The 21,208-nt window shown below is 59.7% G+C and overlaps 1 protein-coding gene across 1 annotated transcript in view; it reads right to left on the bottom strand.

The window, feature by feature from the left end:
* The window catches only part of SORCS2 (sortilin related VPS10 domain containing receptor 2), a 527,745-nt gene that overhangs the window by 43,118 nt on the left and 463,419 nt on the right, over nucleotides 1-21,208 (bottom strand). Inside the window, 3 exon segments of the mRNA XM_058304358.1 lie at nucleotides 3,235-3,311; nucleotides 11,595-11,697; nucleotides 20,623-20,769. Of these exon segments, the coding sequence (XP_058160341.1) occupies nucleotides 3,235-3,311; nucleotides 11,595-11,697; nucleotides 20,623-20,769 (327 nt within the window).

Here is a 21,208-nt window from a genome sequence, read left to right as displayed (position 1 = left end):
CCCGGCAGGTGAGGTGCAGCCCGCCCGCTGCATCCAGCGCCGGCACGGGAACCCTGGGCTGGACGGACGCCACGCTCCGACTGGGTTGCAGACCCGGGCCCGTGGGCGCACGAAGGCCGAGGCTCGCTGGCCGGGCAGGGACGCAGCGCGGGGTCTACCGAGCCCCGGCAATTCGAGGAGGGGCAAGGTGGGGTGGTGGGCGAGGGGCGCAGGGAGCGGCAGGTGAAGGCTGGAGTGGGAGCAGAGCAAAGTGCCCGCCTGGACCGGGCTGGGGCCCCGGGAGTGGGGCTGGGTCGCCACGGGGCGGGTGGGGCCCCAGTGGGGGACAGGTGAGACCCACTCCGTCTGGGGTGGTGGGACCCAGCAGGCGAGGTGCAGCCTGGCCCAGGAGGGCCAGTCGAGGAGGGACGGGCGCAGACTTCTCTTCTAGAAGACCCCCCGCCGGGAGCGGGTGGAGAAGGAAGTGATGCTGGAGGAACATGAATTCCGAAGCTAATGGGCTTCTCCTCCAGGAGTGCCAGGAAAGGGCGAGCGCCCTGTGTCGGGAATGTTCTAGGAGAAGCTAGCATACCCAGGACGCTGCTCGTGGGCCCTGGGCTGTGAGGTGGATGTGGGAGCACCCTCGGGTCTGCAAGGCGGAACGGGGCCCGTGGCTGGCAGAGCAGCTCGTGCGCCCGTGGGCCCCCTCTGCCACCTCGGACCGCTCAGGGTCCCGGCTCAAGGCAGGCGTCTCCTGACCCGGCTCCCCGGGCGCCCGCGGCCACCCTCTTGTGGGGTCTCCCGCAGGTGAAAGGAAAGCTGGGGGGGCTCCTCTCAGCTGTCTGTTCTGGAGTCTAATTCACCTCTGAGCTGCGCCGCTTGGAGCCCACGTGGCCAGTGACGCAGGCACGTGGACGCCCCTGGCCCAGTCACCGTCCGGTGCCCTCTCCCCGGGACGGGCGGGGGGGGGCGCGTGCCACGGCTGCCTCCAGGAACACGGGGCGTGCAGCCATCCTGGGGGACTCTGGACCGGACTTCCGTGGCCCCCTGGCCACGGAGCAGCGTCCACTCCCGTTAGCTTGGGAGGCGTGGGAAGGGAGGCTCCGGGGTCTCCCCACGCCCCACCAGCGGGGCCTCGGGGGTCTCTGGACGCGCAGCGCAAGTCTTCGCTGGGCCTTGGTCAAGCCAGGCGGCCCGGCCGCGGGGGCGGCGGTGCCCGCGCTCCTTCCCTCCGCTCCAGCCTGCGGCTCCTTGAGCGTTTTCTGGCTTTTTTCTTGTCATCCCAAGGAACTGGTCTACTTTAAGTGCGAACTACAGGGTAAACTATCATCCATGTGGTACAGCAGTGCCCCAAAAAGTGTTCACCGAGTGCGATGAGTGTGCCACGAGGATGGGGGAGGTTGTCGGTGTGGGGGAGTGGGGGTGGGGGGGGGTGGGGAGTATATGGGAACCTCATGTTTTTTTATGTATATATTTTATGATGCTTGTATCTTCAAAAAATACAATTTACAAATATGATGGGGGGGTGCAGAGCAGGTGATATGGAAACCTCTTATGCTTTTTAATGTAACATTGTTTGTGCTCTATTAACTTTAATTTTTAAAAAAAGCCCATGTCAACCAAACAAAGTGCCCTCTGTCCTTGATTCGTTTTCTGACACACACCCTAGCCTTCGTGCACGTAACAGATCCCTGACAATCTGGCCGTGGCACGAAAGGCAGAGGCCACCAGCCCACTGGCCTTCGGGGTCCTTGTCCTCTTGCTGGAGCCCCTTCTCCTCCTGCTCCTGAAAAACTCCTCCAAGTCCCGGCGCCAGCCCCCTCCTCCCCGACACGCAGAGGGGCTCGTGCACGCCTGCGGGTGGCTCTCCGTGCCCCCTGCACCCCAGCCCGCCTTTCTCTCCCCTGTGCCCCGCGGTCATCTGAGAAGGGGCTTAGGCTTTCCTGAGCACGGCTGGAGCTCAGCACCCCGGGAGACCTTTTTTCCCACCGAATTCCGACCTTCCCAAGTTTGAAACCTAACTTGCTCAGCCAACGTGGCCGATAGGCGTATGTGCCAACCGGTCTCTAGAAAATCAGAGAACCTCCTCTAGTTCACCCTCGCCTGTTCCATCCAATAACGGGGGTGGGTCCTTCTCTAACCAATGGACAGTGACCTTTTCAAAAAGTTTGGACATGTTTCACTAGTTTTAGCGAAATAGAAATATTATAATACGATAAATCTCTTCTGCCCTTTTCAAAATGCCTTGTTTCTTGCATATGATTATCGGAAAAACCCGACGAGGCCTTCAGCCGAGACGGCGGGTGGACGTTGTACTTGGGAGATTACTGGATTTGTCCGGTGTTTCCTAGGAGAGAGGCCGCACCTGGCGGACTCGGGCGGGTGAAAAGCAGGCCTTCTCCACAGCCGCGGGCCTGCAGACTCAGCTGCTCGCGCTTCCTGGAAGGGGGTGCACGGGGCGGTGAGCTCAGCGCCACTGCACGCGGCGGGCAGGCAGGCGAGTCATTTTTGGGGTGTGTGTGTGTGTGTGTGTGTGTATGCGTTTACTGCAGCAGGGGTGGGGCAGGGCCTGTCCCTGCGCCTCAGCGCGCTGCCCTCCGCCGGCCTCCCTGTGTCCAAGCCTGCGCCTTCTCTAGTCCGAGGGGCTGGGCTCTGTGTGGGCTGTGACAGCACAGAGAAGCGCCAGGGGCGGGACCGTCCCCCCGGTGTCCCAACCCAGCGTCACCACGTACCCCCCGGCCCTGCTGGCCCCCCATTGTCTCTCTAGGGATGTCTCCATGGTCCCCCAGTGGCCACCCTGGCCAGGAACTGGGGAGTTACCCATGAACCTCTGTAACCCCCGTGCCTGGCCTCTGGGCCCCCCCAAGAGCCCACCCAACCCTCAGGCACCCCCCACCCAGGTGGCTTTCTGGGCCTCTCGCTTCCGGCCATCAGTCCTTTATGGCGGACGTCCCCGGGTGACACGTCTGATGACATGCAGCTACGAATCGGGTCTCCTGAAATTCCCCATCGGTGGCCACCAAAGGGATTGCGGGGTGGATCGTGCCAGCCCCCCTGGGTATGCTTTGAACGTTGGGCAGGAAGGACGGTGGCTAAGGAGCCCTGCGCCCTAGGCCCAGCTCGGGCCGGCCGGCCGGTCTAGAAATGTGTCTCGGAATCTGTCAGGTGAAACCTCAGGGCAGGGACGCGAGCACCCCAGCAGCTCCATGCCCCGGAGTCCGTGGGTGGGGTGGGGTGCCTGGCACTTCCTCTTACCTGCCGCCAGGTGCGCCCGCAGTCCGACGTGATGTACATTTCTTCTTTATACTCCACCAACTGTGAGCCCAGGTTACCTGGTCCAGGACAAGAGGGGGCCTGGGTTACTCTGAGGACCGGCCCCCCTGTATCAAGCCCTGGCTCCAGGAGAACCCTCAAACAGGGACCTCCCTGGGTCTATGTCCCCCAGCCCCAAATCTTCCCCCCAGCGGCCCCTCTCTTACTTCCTCTTTCAATGGACTGCCACGATTGCTCTCGGGGGCCAAAGGCCGTGCTCAGGCCCAGGGTCCCAGCCCGGGCGGGAAAGGGTTAGCCTTGCCTAAAGAGCGCTGGCCTTTGACCCTGGCCCTTAGGAGGTCACCTGTATGCCCTTGGAATGTCCTCCTGAAAGAGGGTCTCGTCTGCCCGGGGCCTTGGGCCACCCCAGGTGGTCTGGGTCAACAGTCTGATTTAGGATGGGGCCTGGGTGGCCCGAGCTCAGCCTGACCTCTGGAGGGGGAGCCACCCGGGGTCAGCCACACCAGGTGACCGAGCCCCCACCAACCCCGGGACACACAGGCCTGGCGAGCTCCCCAGCTGGCGATGCCCCGAGCGTGTCATCACCTGTCGCTGCCGAGACGCGTGCTCCGCGGCCGACCCCACGGGCAGAGGTCTGCGGGAGTCCCCTGGGCCCTCCTGGACTCCCCAAAAGCCTCTTCCTGATTCTAACCTGTACCTTTCGGCTGCGATAAATCACAGCCCCGAGTCTAGTGGTTTTTCTGAGTTCTGGGAGCGCTTCTAGCGGATTATTGACCCCGAGAGTGTGAGATGTGAGAGGGGTCACGGGGCCTGCTCCTGCCCCTCGACAGATACCCCCTCTTTCCCCTTTCCCACCGCTCCTTCGCAGTCCCCTTGCTTGGCCCCCCTCTCCCTGACCCCTAGCTCACTGGAGGCCGGGGCTCAGTACCTGGGCCTCCGGCCGTGCCCGCCTGCCTCCATCCCCCCGGCCGCGCCGCCTCGAAGCCCGGCCCTGCGGCGGCCCTGCGCAGCCTTCCCTCTCAGGCCTGGCCGCCTTGCCCGAGGCGCCAACGCGGAGGCCGCCCGTGTCCTTCCCGACCGCCGTCTGCCCCACATGCTCCACGGAGGGGGCAGCCCCCCCAGGCCGCGTGCTGCTGACCACAGTCAGCCTGTGTCCTCTCTGACCCACAGGCCACAGGAGGACATATAATGTCCGGTAATTGCACCTGCAGCACCACCCAGGACACCTCCAACCCCCAAAAATGCCCCCATATCTCATCTCTTCCTCCCACTCCCTACCCCCAGCAGCCACCATGGCCACTTTCTCCACACCAATGCCTCTTTTTCTTGAGTTACTAATCACAATAGTTCATGAATAGAATATCAGTAAGTCCACTCTAATCCATACTCTATTCCTCCATCCTGTGGACCTTGGAATGGTTGTGTCCACTCCACCTCTATATTGAGAGGGGGCTTAGATCCCGCAAGGCTGATGGATGCAATTCTCCTGCTTTCAGTTGTAGGCACTCTTGGCTCCCTGGTGTGGTGGTTGACCTTCTTCACCTCCCTGTTAGCTGAGTGGGGTAAGTCCAATAAACCAGAGGGTAGGAGTTGCAAGTCTGTTGAGGCTCAGGGCCTGGCTATCACATGGTCAGTCCAGAGATTCAGGTCCCCTGGGTATATCTTAAACCCCAGCACCAACTACAGATCTGGTAAAGTAGCAGGAGAGACTTGCAGACAAAGATCCCCACTGAGTCCAGCTCCATCACACAGAAACACAAACTTCAGAGTAGGGCCAACTGACATGGAACTGAACTCCATCTGCCATGGCCATAGAACCTGTGGGTCTCTGTAGCCCTCAGAAGAACCAATACCCGGGGTTGTATCTACTTCATCTCTCTCTGGGACCCTGCTGAGGTGTGCATAAGGGCAACCCCTCTGATGACCTCCAGGCTCTTTTTGGAGACTCATAGCCATATAAACTCATTTGTCCTTTCCATTTCCCCCTTGATTCAGGTCAAAAAGCATTTTTAACTCCTGGCATTATATGTAGACCAGGATACTCTGCTGGTCTGAGTTGGCCCTTGTATTAAGAGTCATTTTCTAGTCACATCATCCACAGCCCGTCCTCATGCTTGCCCTTCACTGCAGACCTCAGGCCCACCCTCCTGCCGCCCCTGGGCTCCTGCCGCTCTCCTGGACGACCGTGCCAGCCTCCCACCAGGCCCGCCATGCCCATCTGTGTGTGCCCCACCAGCAGCAGAGCCCACCTGGGGACCCTCACCCACAGCAGGTGCCGACGAGTGGGAAAGAGCGGAGAGAGGCACTGAAGCTACAGGGTGACGCGTGCTGGGCCAGGGGTCCAGGGAGCGAGACCCCAAGGCTGCCAGGCAGGCAGAGGGCGGGGGGATTGCCAGACCACAAGGCGGGCCCAGGCCGAGGCCACGGGGCGGGTGAAGCTCAGGTGCGTCCGAGGCCCTGCTGGTGCCCGGTGTGGCTTGATAAGCGTGAGGAGGGGAGGTCAGGGCCAGGCTGGGTGGGACGGGGGCCAGGGGCCATTCCTGACGGCTTCCAGCTGGGTCTGCTCCCCGGAGGCTGGCGAAGGGGGGACGGGAGGCAGGTCTGGTGGGCGTGGGGCAGAGCAGGTGGGGGGGCAGGGTCTGGCAAACACACAATAGGTGATGAGTAGATATTTGCCAAGTCATGTTTGGAAGGGTGGGGGTGGGCACAGAAGCACCTGGGCTGCGAGGGGGTCCCGGTTCTGGCTCACCTGGGTGGCTTTTGCACTGTCGGTCGTCAGTCCCAAGGGCCTGGTAGCCTCACCAAGGCACTTGGACTTAACCCCGTGGGCGGTGTCAGGACGGAAAGAACTCTAGCCCTGCACCCCACTGAGCCCATTTCGCAGATGAGGAAACAGAGCCCAGGGTGGGCTCCTGTAGGCAGGGCCATGGCCACGTGTGAGGCCAGCAAGCAGGGGGACCGCAGCAGCCGGGGACTGGCCTGGCCTCCCCAAGTGGCACCCCAGGAATGGCTGCCACCGAGGGGATCTTCTGATGAGCCAGTTTGGCAGGCCTCCCCCATGTCCCCATGGCCTTGGCAGGGGCCCCAGGGTGGCCTGTGACGATGGCCATGAAGCTGCTCTGGACGGTCACCTGGAACCCCAGAGGACCCTGCCTTGGGTGGTCTATAGGTCAGTCACACTGAAGCCACGTCTGGGTGGTACTCTCAGAAGTCTTTTACCAAGTCAAGTTTAGAAGTTACCGGAAAATTCCAAAGGAAGTGGATTGTTCTCAAACAGATGAGTTGAAGTGAGTTCAAAGGCAGATTAGCAGAACGTTGGTGGGCTTGGCCCTTTTTTATGTCCACCCATCCATTCATCCTTCATTAGTGGATTAGCCATCCATCCATCTGTTCTTCATTAGTTTATTATCCACCATTTATCCATCTGTCCTTTATTAGTCTATTATTCGCTCAATCGCCCACCCACCCACCCCTCTATTCCTCACTGATCCCACCCATTCATGGCCCCTACGTTCACTCATCAGGTGCTGAGCACCTGCTCCTGCCCCTGCCCTGGGCTCAGCTCTGGGAAGAACAAGCTGAATAAACCGGGGTCCCTGTTCCCTGGAGCTCTAGCCCAGCTGTGCAATTGAACAGAGAGCTGGAAGCTGGACGCCAAAGCGCTTGTAAGAGCAGAGGAGGGAGAGCTACCGGGCCTGTGCAGAAGAGAACTCAAGGACAGTCCCACAGGGACAGTTACCGGACATTGTAGGTCCTCCCATGGCCCACTGGGTGGACTGGGGAGAGTGTGGGCTATGGTGTGGACCATTGACCATGAGGTGCAGCGGTGCTCAGAGATGTATTCACCAAGTGCAATGCATGTCTCATGATGATGGAGGAGGTTGTGGTTATGGGGGGAGGAGTGAGGGAAGGGGGGTGGGGAGATATGGGGACCTCACATTTTTTTAATGTAACATTAAAAAAATAAATAAAGACAAAAAAAACCACACAAACAAACAAACGGACAGTCCCGCAGGAGGTTGCCCCTGAGCTGGGCCTCTAGAGACAGCAACATGAGGGCGCAGGGAGGACATTTTAATGTCCTGCAGGTGGAGGAAGCGGCCTGGGCGAGGGACCGCCGTGGGAAGGCGCGCGCTGGAGGGGGGCAGCCCGCGGAGGGGGGCGCTCGCTCCCAGGCACAGGGCAGCTTCTGAATCTGGGTGCTGCTCTCCCCACCCTCCCCTGTGAATCCTCACGCTGGGAGGAGCGAGGTGCTGAGAAACGGCTGCTGAACGAATGAAATGAGTGAAGGAATGAATGCAACAGGTCGGGGCGGGTGGAGGAAGGAGAAAGTGCCCTCTCGCTTCCCGTTTCCTCAAGAGCCAGCCCACACCGGGGGCGTGCACGGCCGACGCGGAAGCGGGCAGTGGCACGCCGCGGCGACAGCACGGTTTTGCTGGCAAGTTGGTGACTTGCAGTTTCGCCGCAGATGTCTGTCTTTTAAGAGACGCTGCTTTCCTGGCTCAGTCTCGAAGCTGTTAGGGTGGCCGCCACCTAACAGGCCCTGGGGGAAATCGGGGCATTCACGGACACGCTCGCGGGTGCTGCTGAGAACACAGGGGCCGACAGCCTACTTTATGGATAGGGAAACTGAGGCCGGGGGCAGTGAGGACGGGAGAGCCTCCCCCATCCTGAGCCTGGCCTCCTCCCCCAGCCTGCCACTGTGGGCTCCTTGACTGTCCCTCCCCAGGCCGCAGGTAGGGGCATGTCGGTGCTCGCAGGGCCTGGTATACAGTAAGCGCTCAGTAAATGTGCGCTTCCCCACCATCCTGCCTCTGCCTTCAGGTCACAGTGTGGCAAAGAGCAGGGGTCAGTGTGTGAAGCTGAGCTCAAGCCATCCGGGAAAGCCCAGGAGCGGCCACCCAGAGACCCAGGGGCCAGTCGTGGGCAGGCCCAGGGACTGCGGGGCCAGCTGGCCTGAAGTGGGGCACGGACCCCTCTGGGCTGCCCCGGAGGCTGCCAGCATTCCCTGCTGCTGAGGGCCGGCTGAGCACCCTCAGGGTCGGAGCCCAGTGACCGGCCTGTCTCAGCCCGCGGTCACTGTCCCCTGCACCTCTGTAAATCCCCGAGGGCCAAGGCTGGGTGTCAGCTGTCCTCAGCTCCAGGACCCCAACACAGTGCCCCCCACGGGGGAGGGTGTTTGGCCACTTTACAAATAAATGGACGATTCATTGAAAGGTGCCTCACTTGTGACTGATGCTTTCTATCTAATCCCCACATCATCCTCACAAAGAGGGTTCGTCCTCTCCTTCTGCAGATGAAGAAACTGAGGCTCAGAGAGGACCAAGTTCATGCAGTGGGGGAAGCAGGAGCCCTGGGGCCTGGAACTCTCCTCTGCCTGCCTCCAGTGCCCCAGCCTGGAAGGTGGCTGTGAATAGACAGGAGAGCAGGGATATGAGCCCATGGAAACAGCAGAGGCCACGACCGGCCACCCCGGGCGGCACAGCCCAGGCCACCATGCCACTTGGAGCGGCCGCTCTGCCCATCCTAGCTGGTCCCTGCTCAGGAGCTGCAGGGTGCGGGCAGAAGCTGCAGCTGGCTGATCTCCCGCTCTGCAGGGACATCTGGCTCGTCCCACCTCTCCCAGGCGCTCTGAGCAGGCTCAGGGCTGGAGCACAGGGTGCAAAACGTTTCCACACCCACCAGTCCACCCCATGTGCCCTCTCAGGGATGCTGTGGACGAGGTGAGGAGAAGCAGAAGGAAATACAATCGCAGGGGCAGCGAGAGGGCGGGCAGAAGGAGGGACAGCTCCTTGGTCGCTGCCTGACTCGCGCACAGCTTAGCCACGGGCCTCCGGATCCTCCAGCGTCCTGGGAGGCTGGAAGCCCTTTGGCGATTTCGAGGACTTGGTTTGCAGCGGGAACCCTTACAATGCTGCCGTTTGCATTTGGGGCTTCAGCGACTCACGATGGGGCGTTTCCATACGCAGTCGCCTTCGGGGCCAGCAAGCCAAGTCCACAAGAGCGGGGTGACCGACTCGGGTGGGGTGTGGTGGGCTGTCCGGTCGGGGTCCTGAGTCGTGAAGAACTCGGGTGAAATGGATGCTGATTTGTAGATCTACGGCGCACCCCTTCCCAGCCTGCAGGCCCTGTCTAAATGGCTGTCACCAAAAACCATCCCAGACTGTGGACTGTGAAAGGAAGCTCCGGAGAGCTCCGTCCCAAAGACCCAGCAGCCCCAGCCCCCAGCCTCATGGCCTCCTGTCTCCGTATGTGCGGATGGGGCCGGGCATGGGGGGGTCCTGGGCTCAGGGGGCCCCTCTGGCCCCACTCTGCGGCGGGCTGTCACTGCTCCGGCTGTCACTCACCCCACTGCACAGTGGGCGTACAGGCCGCTGCCCTGGCCCTCCACGACAGCCAGATGACCTCAGGCTGGTGGCTCTGTCCCCGGGAACCTCGGATTCCGCCTCTTTTCGGGGGACGCTGAGTCTGCACCTCCGAGGGTGAGGCCAGGAGTGGCCAGCTGGCGGAGGCGGCGAGCGCCCCGTTTGCCTCCCTTCCCCAAAGGGCCCGGGCTTGATCTCACGCCCCCCATGAACGACTGGGGCAAGTTGCTGCCTCTCCCTGAGCCTCAGTTTCCTCCTCTGTAAATGGGGATGACGGGTCCTTGGGGTGTTTGTGACGATTGTAAGGGTGCCTGGGAGAGGAAGGGCCAGCGCGCGGCAGCTGCCAAACTGCCAGCACTGCCACCGGGTACCCTGTCGCTTTGGCGGGTGTCATCTCTGACGCTGATGCTGACCGTGAGAGCCGGCCGAGGGCGGGCAGAGGCTGCCCCTGCACTGAGCAACAAAGGTGCTCTGTAAAGCTGATGAATAAATGGAAATAAGGCGCTGGCCACTTCCTGGCAATAGCTCTATAGGACACAGACTTTTTGTTTTGAACGATTCTTTTAAGGGAAAGTAATCGTACTTTAAGAGGTTATTCAATCAGCACACACGTATTATCTCTGAAAGGAGGGTCTTGTTTAGTGGTGGAGTCAGACACATTCACAACTTAAAATTTTTATTTTTTATCATGCTTGACTGAATATGTCTGTCCTCTACTTAACTAGATCCTTCTTTAGGGACCAATACACGTCAACCAGGATACACATCCTCCTCCTATTCATCCATCCTTCTATTCATTCCACTTTGTTATCTGTCCTTCCATCTGGCTACCCAACTATCCAGTCTCTCAATTATCTAACTATCTTTCACCCCTCCTCCCATCCATTCATCCATTCCGCCATCCTTCAATTCATCCTCCCATCTACCCATTCAGCCATCCATTGATTTCCATCCACTTATTCATTCATATCCATCCATCTAGCCACCCATCCAGCCACCTTTTCATTAATTAACATTCACCCATATACCCAGGCATCTACACATCCACCCATCTACACATCTGTCTGTTCTTTTATTCATTCACTCACTGTTTTTTATTCATCCTTCCATTGATTATGGAACTATCCATTCTCTCAACCATCCAACTATCCTTTCGCCCTCCTCTCATCCACTCACCCATCCTTCAATTCATCATCCATCTATCCATCCATTCTCCCACCCTCCCATCCATCCATCCATTCTCGCACCCCCTATCCATTCATCATCCATCCATCCACCCATCCATCCTCCCACCCTCCCATCCATCCATCCTCCCATCCATCCATCCATCCTCCCATCCATCCTCCCACCTTCCCATCCATCCATCCACCCATCCATCCTCCCACCCTCCCATCCATCCATCCACCCATCTATCCTCCCACCCTCCCATCCTTCCATCCATCCATCCTCCCACCCTCCCATCCATTCATCATCCATCCATCCATCTGTCCATCCTCCCGCCCTCCCATCCATCCATCCACCCATCTATCCATCCATCCACCCATCCACTCATCCATCCATCCATCCATCTATCCATCCATCCATCCATCCTCTCATTCTCCTGTCTATCCATCCATTATCATCCTCCCACCCTCCCAGCCATTCATCATCCCCATCCATTATCTATCCTCCCATCCTCCCACCCTCCCATACATTCATCACCTATCCATCCATCCTCTCACCCTCCCGTCCATCCATCCATTATCCATCTTTCCATCCTGCTATCCTCCCATCCTTCCATCCAGTCAACAGGTTTTGTGTGGCCCGGCATCCCTCCCCCAGGAGTCCGAGAGGGCTGAGCTCCCTGGAGATGCTGTGTCTCCACCTCCGGTGGACACCCTATGGTCCCAGGCCTACAGCCTTCAATCTTCAGCCCCGAGAAGAGAGCGTCTCTTGGGCAGTGCTGACACCTGCCAGCTGACGGTGGCAGCCACCTACCTGCCCCCATGATGAGGCCCGGGGCGGTGTCCTTGGTGTGCACGGTGCCCGACACGTAGGGGTTGTCTGCCCAGCGCAGGTGCAGGTGCAGGTGGCAGTCCGGCTGGAAGGAGGAGAAGGAAGCGGCCGTCAGCACTGGGGGAGATATGTCCTTGGGAAAACCGGGACTTAGCGGAAGCTGCCCCCGGGGTTTTCTGGGTGGGAAGGCAGGGCTCAGAGGAGCTTGGAGGAGGAGAGCCCGAGGCCGAGGGGAGGGCGGGAAGGAGGGCTCCAGAGGGGGTGTGGCCCGCTGGCTTGGGGGGTGGTGGGAGGTGGGAGGGGCCGGCTGAGGCACTCAGGAGGGGGAGCCAGTCTCGGCGCTCCCCCCCATCTAGCCTTCTCCTCTTTCGGAGGCAGAGGGGCAGCCAGGTGAGCCGATGTCATCGCTAGGGCCTGATTGTGGCCCTGGGCTGGGGCCCTGGCCGAGAGACCCAAGACCCAAACGCTACTCAACATTGCCTCTAAGCCGCCCTGAGCTGACCACTTCACAGGACCTGCTCCTCGGCTCCTCTCCGCATTTATGATGGGGAAACTGAGGCACAGAGCATCGCGCAACCTGCCCGAGGGGTGTGGAGGACGGCGGAGGCTGTCTGGATTCGGCCACCCCTCCTGACCCCCGTCCTTGCGGGGTCCCGCTGGCCAGCCACCCCTTCTGGAAAGTGGTACCAGGGTCAGCGCCCCAGAGAACGCAGCCGCACAGGCCGCCGCGGCGCGCATGAAGGTGAAGGGCAATCCCTGCTGGCCCTCTCCCTGACTGCCTGCACCCAGATTCTGCCAAGGCACAGGCCAGCTTGCCCCTGGGGAGGGGCTGGGGCTGGGGGCACCATGAGCTGAGGGGCGCTGACCCGTGGCCTGCGGCCGATCCCCCACCCCCCGCCCTCGGCGGCTCCAGGCCACCATCTCGCCTGCACCCCCTTCCGCACGGGGCGAGGCCCCCCCACCTCCGCGCGGCTCTCTCCGGGCTGCGCCGCGACCCTCGGCCAGGGCTGCCCGTGGCGGGGGCCGGCTCGGGCCCTCCAGGCCCTGCTCTCCTCCCTCCCACAGCCGGTGACGCCAGAACAGGGTCGGGCTGGCGATGAGGAGTCCCTGCTCCTTGGAAGAGACCCCAGAGGGGTCCCTGGGGTCAGCCTCTCTGGCCCCCCAGTTTAGGGAATTCCACAGGCAGGGGCTTCCTTGGCCTGGAGCAGGAGGCAGGGCGGTGCCCTGGCAAGACCAGGAGGCTGGTACCCCCTCTCAGGGCTGCGAGACTGTAGGGAAAACGCGGCCATCTTCTGTGCCTCAGTTTCCTTTTCTGAGAAATGGGCGACAAGGCCCGCTTCACAAGGAATAGGATTGAGACAGGGCAGCTTGGGGCGAGCTGGGGCCAGGCCTCCCCTGGACAGGCGCTGCCTCGCGGCTCCCTGGAAGCAGGGCAGTCCTTCCCTTTGTTTTTCTTTCTGGAACAATCTCTAGTTTACAAATACCCTAGACCTCGGCACCCAGAGAGGCAAGCTCTCATCTAGGATGTGCCGCTCCACTCCCGGGTGCCTCTGGCCTCTGTTTCCTCGAGTGGAACGTGGAGATGGGGCTGCTTGTCACCCCCACTGCGCAGCGCAGGGGGAAGGGGCCCTCCCAGCGTGTCCTCAACGCCACGTTATGCCGTGGACCGAATTCCCTGGGGAGGCCCCTCTCTTCCTTCCATGCCTCCCGTGACACTTCCGTCTGGCCCACGAGCCGAGGCCTTTTCTCAGACTGTCCTAAATGGGAAACTCAACTGTTGGGTGAGTTGGATATTGATCTGGGCCAGATGCCCCCGAGAGGAGGGCAGGGCACACTGCAGTGGGCAGGTGGGTTTTATTTGGTCAGCCACCAGGGTGTTAAACACGTCTTAGCTGCGCCGTGGTTAGTATGATTCCATTCATAAGAAACGTCCAGAACAGGGGGATGGACAGGCAGGAGGTCATTTAGTGGGCGCCACGGGCTGGGGTGGAGGGGTGGGGGGAGGGGAGAGGGCCCAAGGGTCCTGGGTGTCGGAGGTGACCGAATGATCTAAAATCGCAGGGTGGGCGGCAGACTTGGCCCAGTGGTCAGGGCATCCGTCTACCGCATGGGAGGTCTGCGGTTCAAACCCCGGGCCTCCTTGACCCGTGTGGAGCTGGCCCATGCGCAGTGCTGATGCGCGCAAGGAGTGCCCTGCCACACAGGGGTGTCCCTGCATAGGGGAGCCCCATGTGCAAGGAGTGCGCCCCGTAAGGAGAGCCACCCAGCGTGAAAGAAAGTGCAGCCTGCCCAGGAATGGCACTGCACACATGGAGAGCTGATGCAACAAGATGATGCAACAAAGAGAAACACAGATTCCCGTGCCGCTGACAACAACAGAAGCGGACAAAGAAGACGCAGCAAATAGACACAGAGAACAGACAACCGGGGTGGGATGGGGGAGGGGAGAGAAATAAATAAATAAATGAATCTTAAAAAAACAAAATGAAATCGCAGGGTGGTCGCACAGGTCAGCGAATCTACTAAAATCCCTGGAATTTTTCTCTTTACATGGGTGAATTGTATGGTCTGTGGACTATATTTCAGTAAGTCTGTTGAAAGAGAGAGAGAGAAAAAGAGAGGAAGGGAAGAGGGAGGGAGGAAGGAAGGAAGGGGTAGGGGTAGGGGAGGGGATAAATTCAGCTGCAAGGAGGCCCCGCCCCCTCGGCAGGGGCTCCCGAGCACCATCTGGGCTGGCCACTGTCTTGGGCCGCCTTGGGAACCCCGCGGTGAGAGCGACAGGCCCTGCGTGGAAGGGGCCTGGGTCCTGAGTTTCCAAGGTGAACCCGTCTCCCCACCCAGGAAGGCAGCCATGGCGGGGCCCCAGGGCCCCCCTGGAAATCCATGAAGTGTCCAGTCGTGCCTGTGCCGTCCCTCTTGCTCTCGCAGGGCTACAGGACCGGGCAGCGGGTCCGCCCTGCTGGTAAGAGCCTCCAGTCCTCTGCCACTGGCAAAGAGGGGGAGGCTTTGGGGTGATCTCCGGGGCCCCGGAAGGCGGGCCCCGGCTTCCCTGCTGCAGCAGGTGGAGGGGCCTAAGCGAGGCGCGGGCCCCTGTCCTGCAGTGTGCCCGGCAGTGGCCCTGGCCTGCTGGCGGCCGGGGAACGGGTACTGCCTGGCACGGAGTCCAGCCCCAGGCATGCTGGAGGGCCCAGTGGGCTGGTGTGGCCGAGCTCACAGGTTGGTGTCCCCTGGCCGCGGTCGGCCTTTCCCAGTTCATGATCAGGCACAGGTGGTACCCCTTTCCATCCGCGCAGCGAGCGGAGCAGAGCAGAGCGCTCTGCTTTCTGGCCTCCGCCCTCTGCCTGGCCCCACGGGCGACCTGCCCTATTCGCCCAGTGGGCACCTGTGTGTGCCAGAGGCGGAACACTCTGCAGGGCTGCGCGCGGCCGGCACACGGCCAGTGACAGCGGAAGCCGCGCAGTGGGGCTCCCTGCAGCCTGCCATCGGCGTCGGCCAAGGGAAGGCTCTCCGGCCGGTGCTGGAGCTGCTGGTGGCATCGGAGAGCCCGAGGCAAGTCCAGGTCCCTGTGGGTTTCCCTGGGGCCTCCTGGTCCAAGCTGCCACCGTCGTCTTTACAGTAAAGGGCGGCAGACGTCAGGGAGGGGAAAGGAGCCCAGTCCAGAGGCCTGCCCCGGCTGAAGAATGTCATCAAGTCCTGGAGAGGACCGGCCCGAGGACGCAGCCGAGGGAGGTTTGCGTCACCCGCTGGGGACACCGGGCCTCTGACGTCACAGAGGCCGTGCTGGGGGCACCCTAACGAGGCTGGATACAATCCAGCTTCTCAAAAAAGAACAGAAGAGTGAGCCCCCTAAGCCTCCTTCCACGGAGTTACGGACAGATGGGGTCCCCCAAAGACGCCGCAAAATCCCCCCAATCGCAAACACCTCAGCAGAAGCCGGCACATCGTCAGAGGGAAGGAGAAGTCTTGGATGGAAGTGCTCATCTCCAGGGAAGCCTGGAACTGTCTCCCCAGAAATGGAAAGTGGAGCGTGCGAACGGTGCGGCGGGCAACGGGCAGCGTCAGGTAAGGGCTGCGGGGGAACCGTGCTGGAGGCATGATTTCCAGGGGCACCCAGGAAGAGAGGACCGAGCACCAGACAGAGGTCAGTGTGAAGAAACCCGCCGACGCCCTTTGCGTCTCCTTAGGAGGGCTTGAAGGAGAAAAGCAAGGATCTATGCAAAGCTGTGCAGAGAAAATCAAAGGACGGCGGTGCGCACAGCTCAGACGAAAAGGCCCCGCCTGCGCGAGCGGCTTTGCAGCCTGAAGCATCCACAGCTCCAAAGGGAGAGCCCAAAGTGCCACCGGAAACTTCGGACACGGGCCGAGCCACGTCGAGAGCGTGGGATGGCACTTTGCAGAAAATTAATCGAGGGGAACGTCGGCTGCTGGGAAAGAGAAAGGAAACTGGCCAAAGCGATGGCAGCCCTTAGCCGCACACGCCCCTGACAGGGGCAACTCAGGAGGTGCAGAACCGGAGAAAGAGCTGGAAAGAACCAGTTCCTTCTACCGGAGCCACAGTCTGTCCCATGAGAAAGGAGTCCCAGAAAGGGGTCAGCAGCTCCGACAGCCAAAGAATGAAACAGCCGCAACAGGCAGACATCGGTGGAAGCAGAGTTCAAGGCCAGCTTTGCCCAAAGCCCTCGTGCCTCTGCTCTTCCAAGCTCCGGGCAGGGGGCGGAGGGTGGCAGCAGGCCTGGGGCCCCAGGTCCCCAGGAGGGGAGGAGGGCTAAGCCCGGGGGCTCCGGGGTGCAGGGCAGCCCTGCCCTTCAGCAGCCTGGCCCCCGCAATCCGCAGCAGCAGGGCATTGCCTGTTTTCTCTCTTCAAAAACCATTCGAACTGGTACTGTGCTAGTGGAGCGGCTGCTGTTTAACCCGTGCTCCAATTGCTCTTGCTGAGTTTGATAACATTGTCTTTCCTAAGACAGCGTTCTTCACATACAGATGATTTAATGTACTTCTTATGAATATGTTTTTCTCCACTTCATTCAATCTCTTGAATAAAAGGTCCACCCACGATTACTTAAACCACAGCCGAACCTCGACATACCCAGGCGAAGACGTTTACCTCCATACATTTTGATTGGTTTTGAGAACAAACAAAACAATATTAACAGCAACGTCCCAGCGAAACCTATTAGGAGTTTTATTAGTTTAGCAGGAAATTCAGAGATTACTTTAGGAGGCTTGACATTTGGCCACTATTGCTTTTTAACCATTTTTATTTTGCCGAGGCTATCCTTGGTTGCTTAAATGTTTCTAAATTTTGTGTGGTCAAATAAACACTTTCCCTTAAATGTTAGGTGCTAACATTTTAAAATCAGAAAGTGACACGTCCAACTCCAGCTCCGGCTGCTCTGAAGAAAGCGCGCCCGGCAGCCCCCCACGAGGGTGGGCGTGGGAGTAGGAGTCGAGGGGGGCCTGCTCGGCAGTCACCCCTGTCCGGGAGGCTGCCACCCACTGATGCATCCCCTGCCTGAGCTCTGGGACATCTGAATGGTCACTGGTCCCCAAGTCAGGGAGCTCCCAAAGTCGCATGATACTAGAATCCATCAGTTCACCCATGAGTCCCAGATTTTCCCGCCAGCCCCTGCACAGTACCGTGTCTCCGCGAGCTCATCTCGGCTGTGCAATCCCCTCTCGCCGTCACCTGCTCACCCCCTGCCCCTCGCAGTGATGGGGCATCCCCCGTAGCTGCCTGCCTCTCTCCACCACCCAGTCCTGCCCCTGCCCCTTCTCGCCGTCCTCCTGACACCTGTCTAGTCCCTGGAAATCTGAGAGCGCTGCGGTCGCTCTCTCTGCTTCTCTGTGTCCCCGCGTCTCCTTCCCCACACAGCAGCAGGACGTGCTTTTAAACCAGCATATCAGATTGCTTCCCGGGGCCAGTGCCCCGATGGATTCCACCCAAAGCAGAAAAAAACCAGGCTCTCGGCCCGCGCTGCCCCCGGCCCCTTGCTCATGCCGCCCTCTTCCTGAGACGCCCTTCCCACCACCCCTCATAGGCAGCTTGTGGGTGCCTCCTCAGAGACACCTTCTCAGGCCCCACTTCCTCAGCAGCCTGTCCCTGCCATGCCACCGGCTCGGACACCCTTGATCTCGAACTCCAGGTGGCGCACATCAGAGGGAGAGGCCCATGATGCCGGCCCGCGGGAGTGAGGAGCCAGCCCATGTGGACACCCCAATGACCAGCCCACCTGGACACCCCAATTATCAGCCCACCCGGACACCCCAATGACCAGCCCACCTGGACACCACAGTTATCAGCTCACCCGGACACCCCAATGACCAGCCCACCTGGACACCCCAATAACCAGCCCACCCGGACACCCCAATGACCAGCCCACCTGGACACCACAGTTATCAGCCCACCTGGACACCCCAATTATTAAGCCACCTAGAGACCCAATTAACAGCCCACCCAGATACCCCAATAACCAGCCCACCCAGATACCCCAATAACCAGCCCACCTGGACACCCCAATAACCAGTCCACCTGGACACCCCAATTACCAGCCCACCCGGACACCCCAATTATTAACCCACCCAGAGACCCAATTATCAGCCTACCCGGATACCCCAATAACCAGCCCACCCGGACACCCCAATTATCAGCCCACCCAGACACCCCAATAACCAGCCCACCCAAATACCCCAATAATCAGCCCACCTGGACACCCCAATTATCAGCCCACCTGGACACCCCATTCCTTGATCTAGCCCGGTGTCTGAGAAGATTACCATAGATTGCATCACAAATGTTTTTGTTTTTGAGTTTGAGATGTTGAACAGATTCAAAAACATCTTCCAATTAAGGTTCATCATCCTAAAACCCGCCCGATCACTGCACTCACTGATAAAGCAGCTCCCGGATTTCCGCCTGATCAGCAGGAGCACTCTCAGGGCTGGGAGTGGGTCTGCAAGTCGAGGTGGGTGGCACGTGCGTGACCCAGAGTCGAGTGGCAGAAAGAAGCCTGAAAAACCCAGGAGCACTGCGACCCCAACGTTGACTTTCTAAAAGTGCATGTGAGATGGAAGACTGCAAGAAAAACAAGCAGTTGTGATTTCTGGGTGGTGAGATGACAGCTGCCCGTTACCCTCCACGTGGTTTCTGTATTTTCCGAGTCTTCGCCCCCTGTGAGGGTGAGCGAAAACCCTCCACGATGTGTTCCCAAGTGCAGTGAAGGTCCCAGGGTGATGGAGGAGGTTGTGGTTATGGGAGGAGTGGGGTGAGGGGGGTGGGGGTATATGGGGACCTCATATTTTTCGAATGTTACATTAAAATAAATAAATAAATAAAATGGGAAACAAAACACCCTCCACGGTGTTTGCCACGCTCGTTGAGAGGCTGCGACGCTGTGAAGTACCTGGGTGGGGCACACCTGGTGAGTGGGCACGCCTGCCCCTGCCTCACCCCCTCCTCGGCGGCAGGGACACCCCGAGGGCACCTGTGCCTCCCCGAGCCGCGGCTGTCGTTTCGTCTTTTGGGCCGGGGGGCTCCTCCATGGCCTCCTGGGTCCCCGCGCCACCACTCGGCTCCTATTTTTTATTATTTTCAGGCCGGGGTGTAAATCCTGCAAAGGTTATCTCCTCGCTGAGCTGCATAATTACAGACGAGAGTCTATTCTTAGCCAAGACTTGCTTTGACAGATTAACGCGGCTTAACGTGGCCGATGATGATACAAAAATTAGCCCTTTCACAGCAGTTCTGTTCTCAGAAGCGCGTTTACACGCGGCAGGTAATTTATTCTCCACGCAGGGCGACGGGTGCGATTATCCCCCATTAGCGAGCGGGGCCCCCGCCGAGGCTGAACGGCGGTTCCCCAAATGACGCGGTCGGTGTGGCTCGGGCCCATGAGCCCAGAGCCGGGCCGGGGACTCGGGGAGCAGGAGGCCATGCTGCCGCGGCCAAGGTCACTGCCGAGGAGCGCTCAGTGTTCAACACGACGGCCTCCGTGGGCTGGCACTGGGGCTGGTGGGCCAGGGCGGGGGCCCTACTGTGTGCTAGCTCGGGGTGCCAGGACAGGGATTGTGCCGGGCACATACAGATGCTCAGACACACTCATTAAATGAATAACCCTGTAAAATAGACACTTTTCTATTTTACGCCTACTTTATAGATGAGGAACCTGAGCCGCAGAGAAGCACTGGGATGAGTTCCAGTATTTCCAGCATGTGGTCCCTGCCTTCAAGGGGCTTAGGTACCAGCAACGGTGGACAGCAGAAGGCGATTGACGCCTTCTCCATAGAAGGGACATTTAGGTGGGGTTTTCCGGGGTCAGTAAGAGTTTGCTGGATGAGGAAAAAGGAAAGGGCATTCCAGGCCACAGGGACTATGTGGGAAGGGGGATCAGTCCAAAAGGGAAGGGATCTCCTATTCTCTGCTGACTTGATCTATGCCAGGATTATGACAGACATTTCCTTGCATTATTTAATTTCATCTTCATCCCCGTGCCACAAGAGATTTTGTTTTCATCATTTCTTTGCCAATGTTAGCAGACGTAGCACCCGGCTCAGGCGTGTTTGCGTCTTGGCTCACCCCCTTGTGCCTCTGTTCTCACCCTGACATGCCCAGGCTGGTCCCAGGGAGAGGACACCAGGCAGGTGGAGCCGAGCCCAGCTAAATCAGCCGAGCCCAGCCGACCCCAGCCGTGCGAGCAAGCCCCACAGGATCAGAAGCACCCAGCCGAGCCCATCCGCAATCCGGAGAATCAGGAACTGTTGCTTTGGGATGGTTTGTTACACAGCAATTTTGCAGCAGGAGCTAACTGATACACTTTCCCTCTCTGATTTCCATTACACTCTCTTGTAAAATAAGTTGTTCACCTGGCCCTCTCTATCATGCCTGGATGAACCGAATGGTACGTGCGTCGCGGATGGTCTTTCTCTAACTGAATATTTCTGACCTTCCCAGATTCCTGCAGCAGCACCTTGCACCCGCCCCGCGGAGGTGTGTGACGCACGCGGAGGCACTTACGGGCTTGCAGTTGGTCGGTTTTCCGTTCATGTCCGTGCTGGGCGGCTGTAGGTAGTCCCAGTCGCGGCCCTTGTTGTAGGTTATGAGCGTCATCACCTTCCCATCGATTTTTTGGTTGGCCAAGAAGACGCCTTTCACCCCTCGGACCTGGGAGAGAAATACAGAAAGGACTGTGAGAAAGAGGGAAGACAAGAGACCCCGAGCCCTCCGTGACAGCGGCCCCACCGCGGCCCCTGGCTCGGCGTTCCGTGTTCATGACCTTATTTCTCAGCAGCGCCCGGCTGAGATCACTGTGCACCTTCTAGAAGCAAGTGGAGGCCAGGGCGGCGCGGGAGGCGAGACTTGGTCCGAGTCTGACCACAGCCTGTCCTGTCTGACTCCCAGGCCTGGCCGCCTTACAACACCGAGCTGTTCTCCCAGGGCCCGGCATCAATCGTCAGACTGAGTTAGAGCTGGTGTCCCTCACCTGGCTGGGCCTCAGTCACCTGGAACTTACCTGGGCCTCACCTGGGCCTCACCTGGGTCCCACCTGGGCCTCACCTGGGCCTCACCTGGGCCTCACCTGGGTCCCACCTGGGCCTCACCT

Source organism: Dasypus novemcinctus, chromosome 1 (genome assembly GCF_030445035.2).
Source record: "Dasypus novemcinctus isolate mDasNov1 chromosome 1, mDasNov1.1.hap2, whole genome shotgun sequence".
Lineage (NCBI taxonomy): Eukaryota > Metazoa > Chordata > Mammalia > Cingulata > Dasypodidae > Dasypus > Dasypus novemcinctus.
This window is presented reverse-complemented; position numbering and strand designations above follow the sequence as displayed.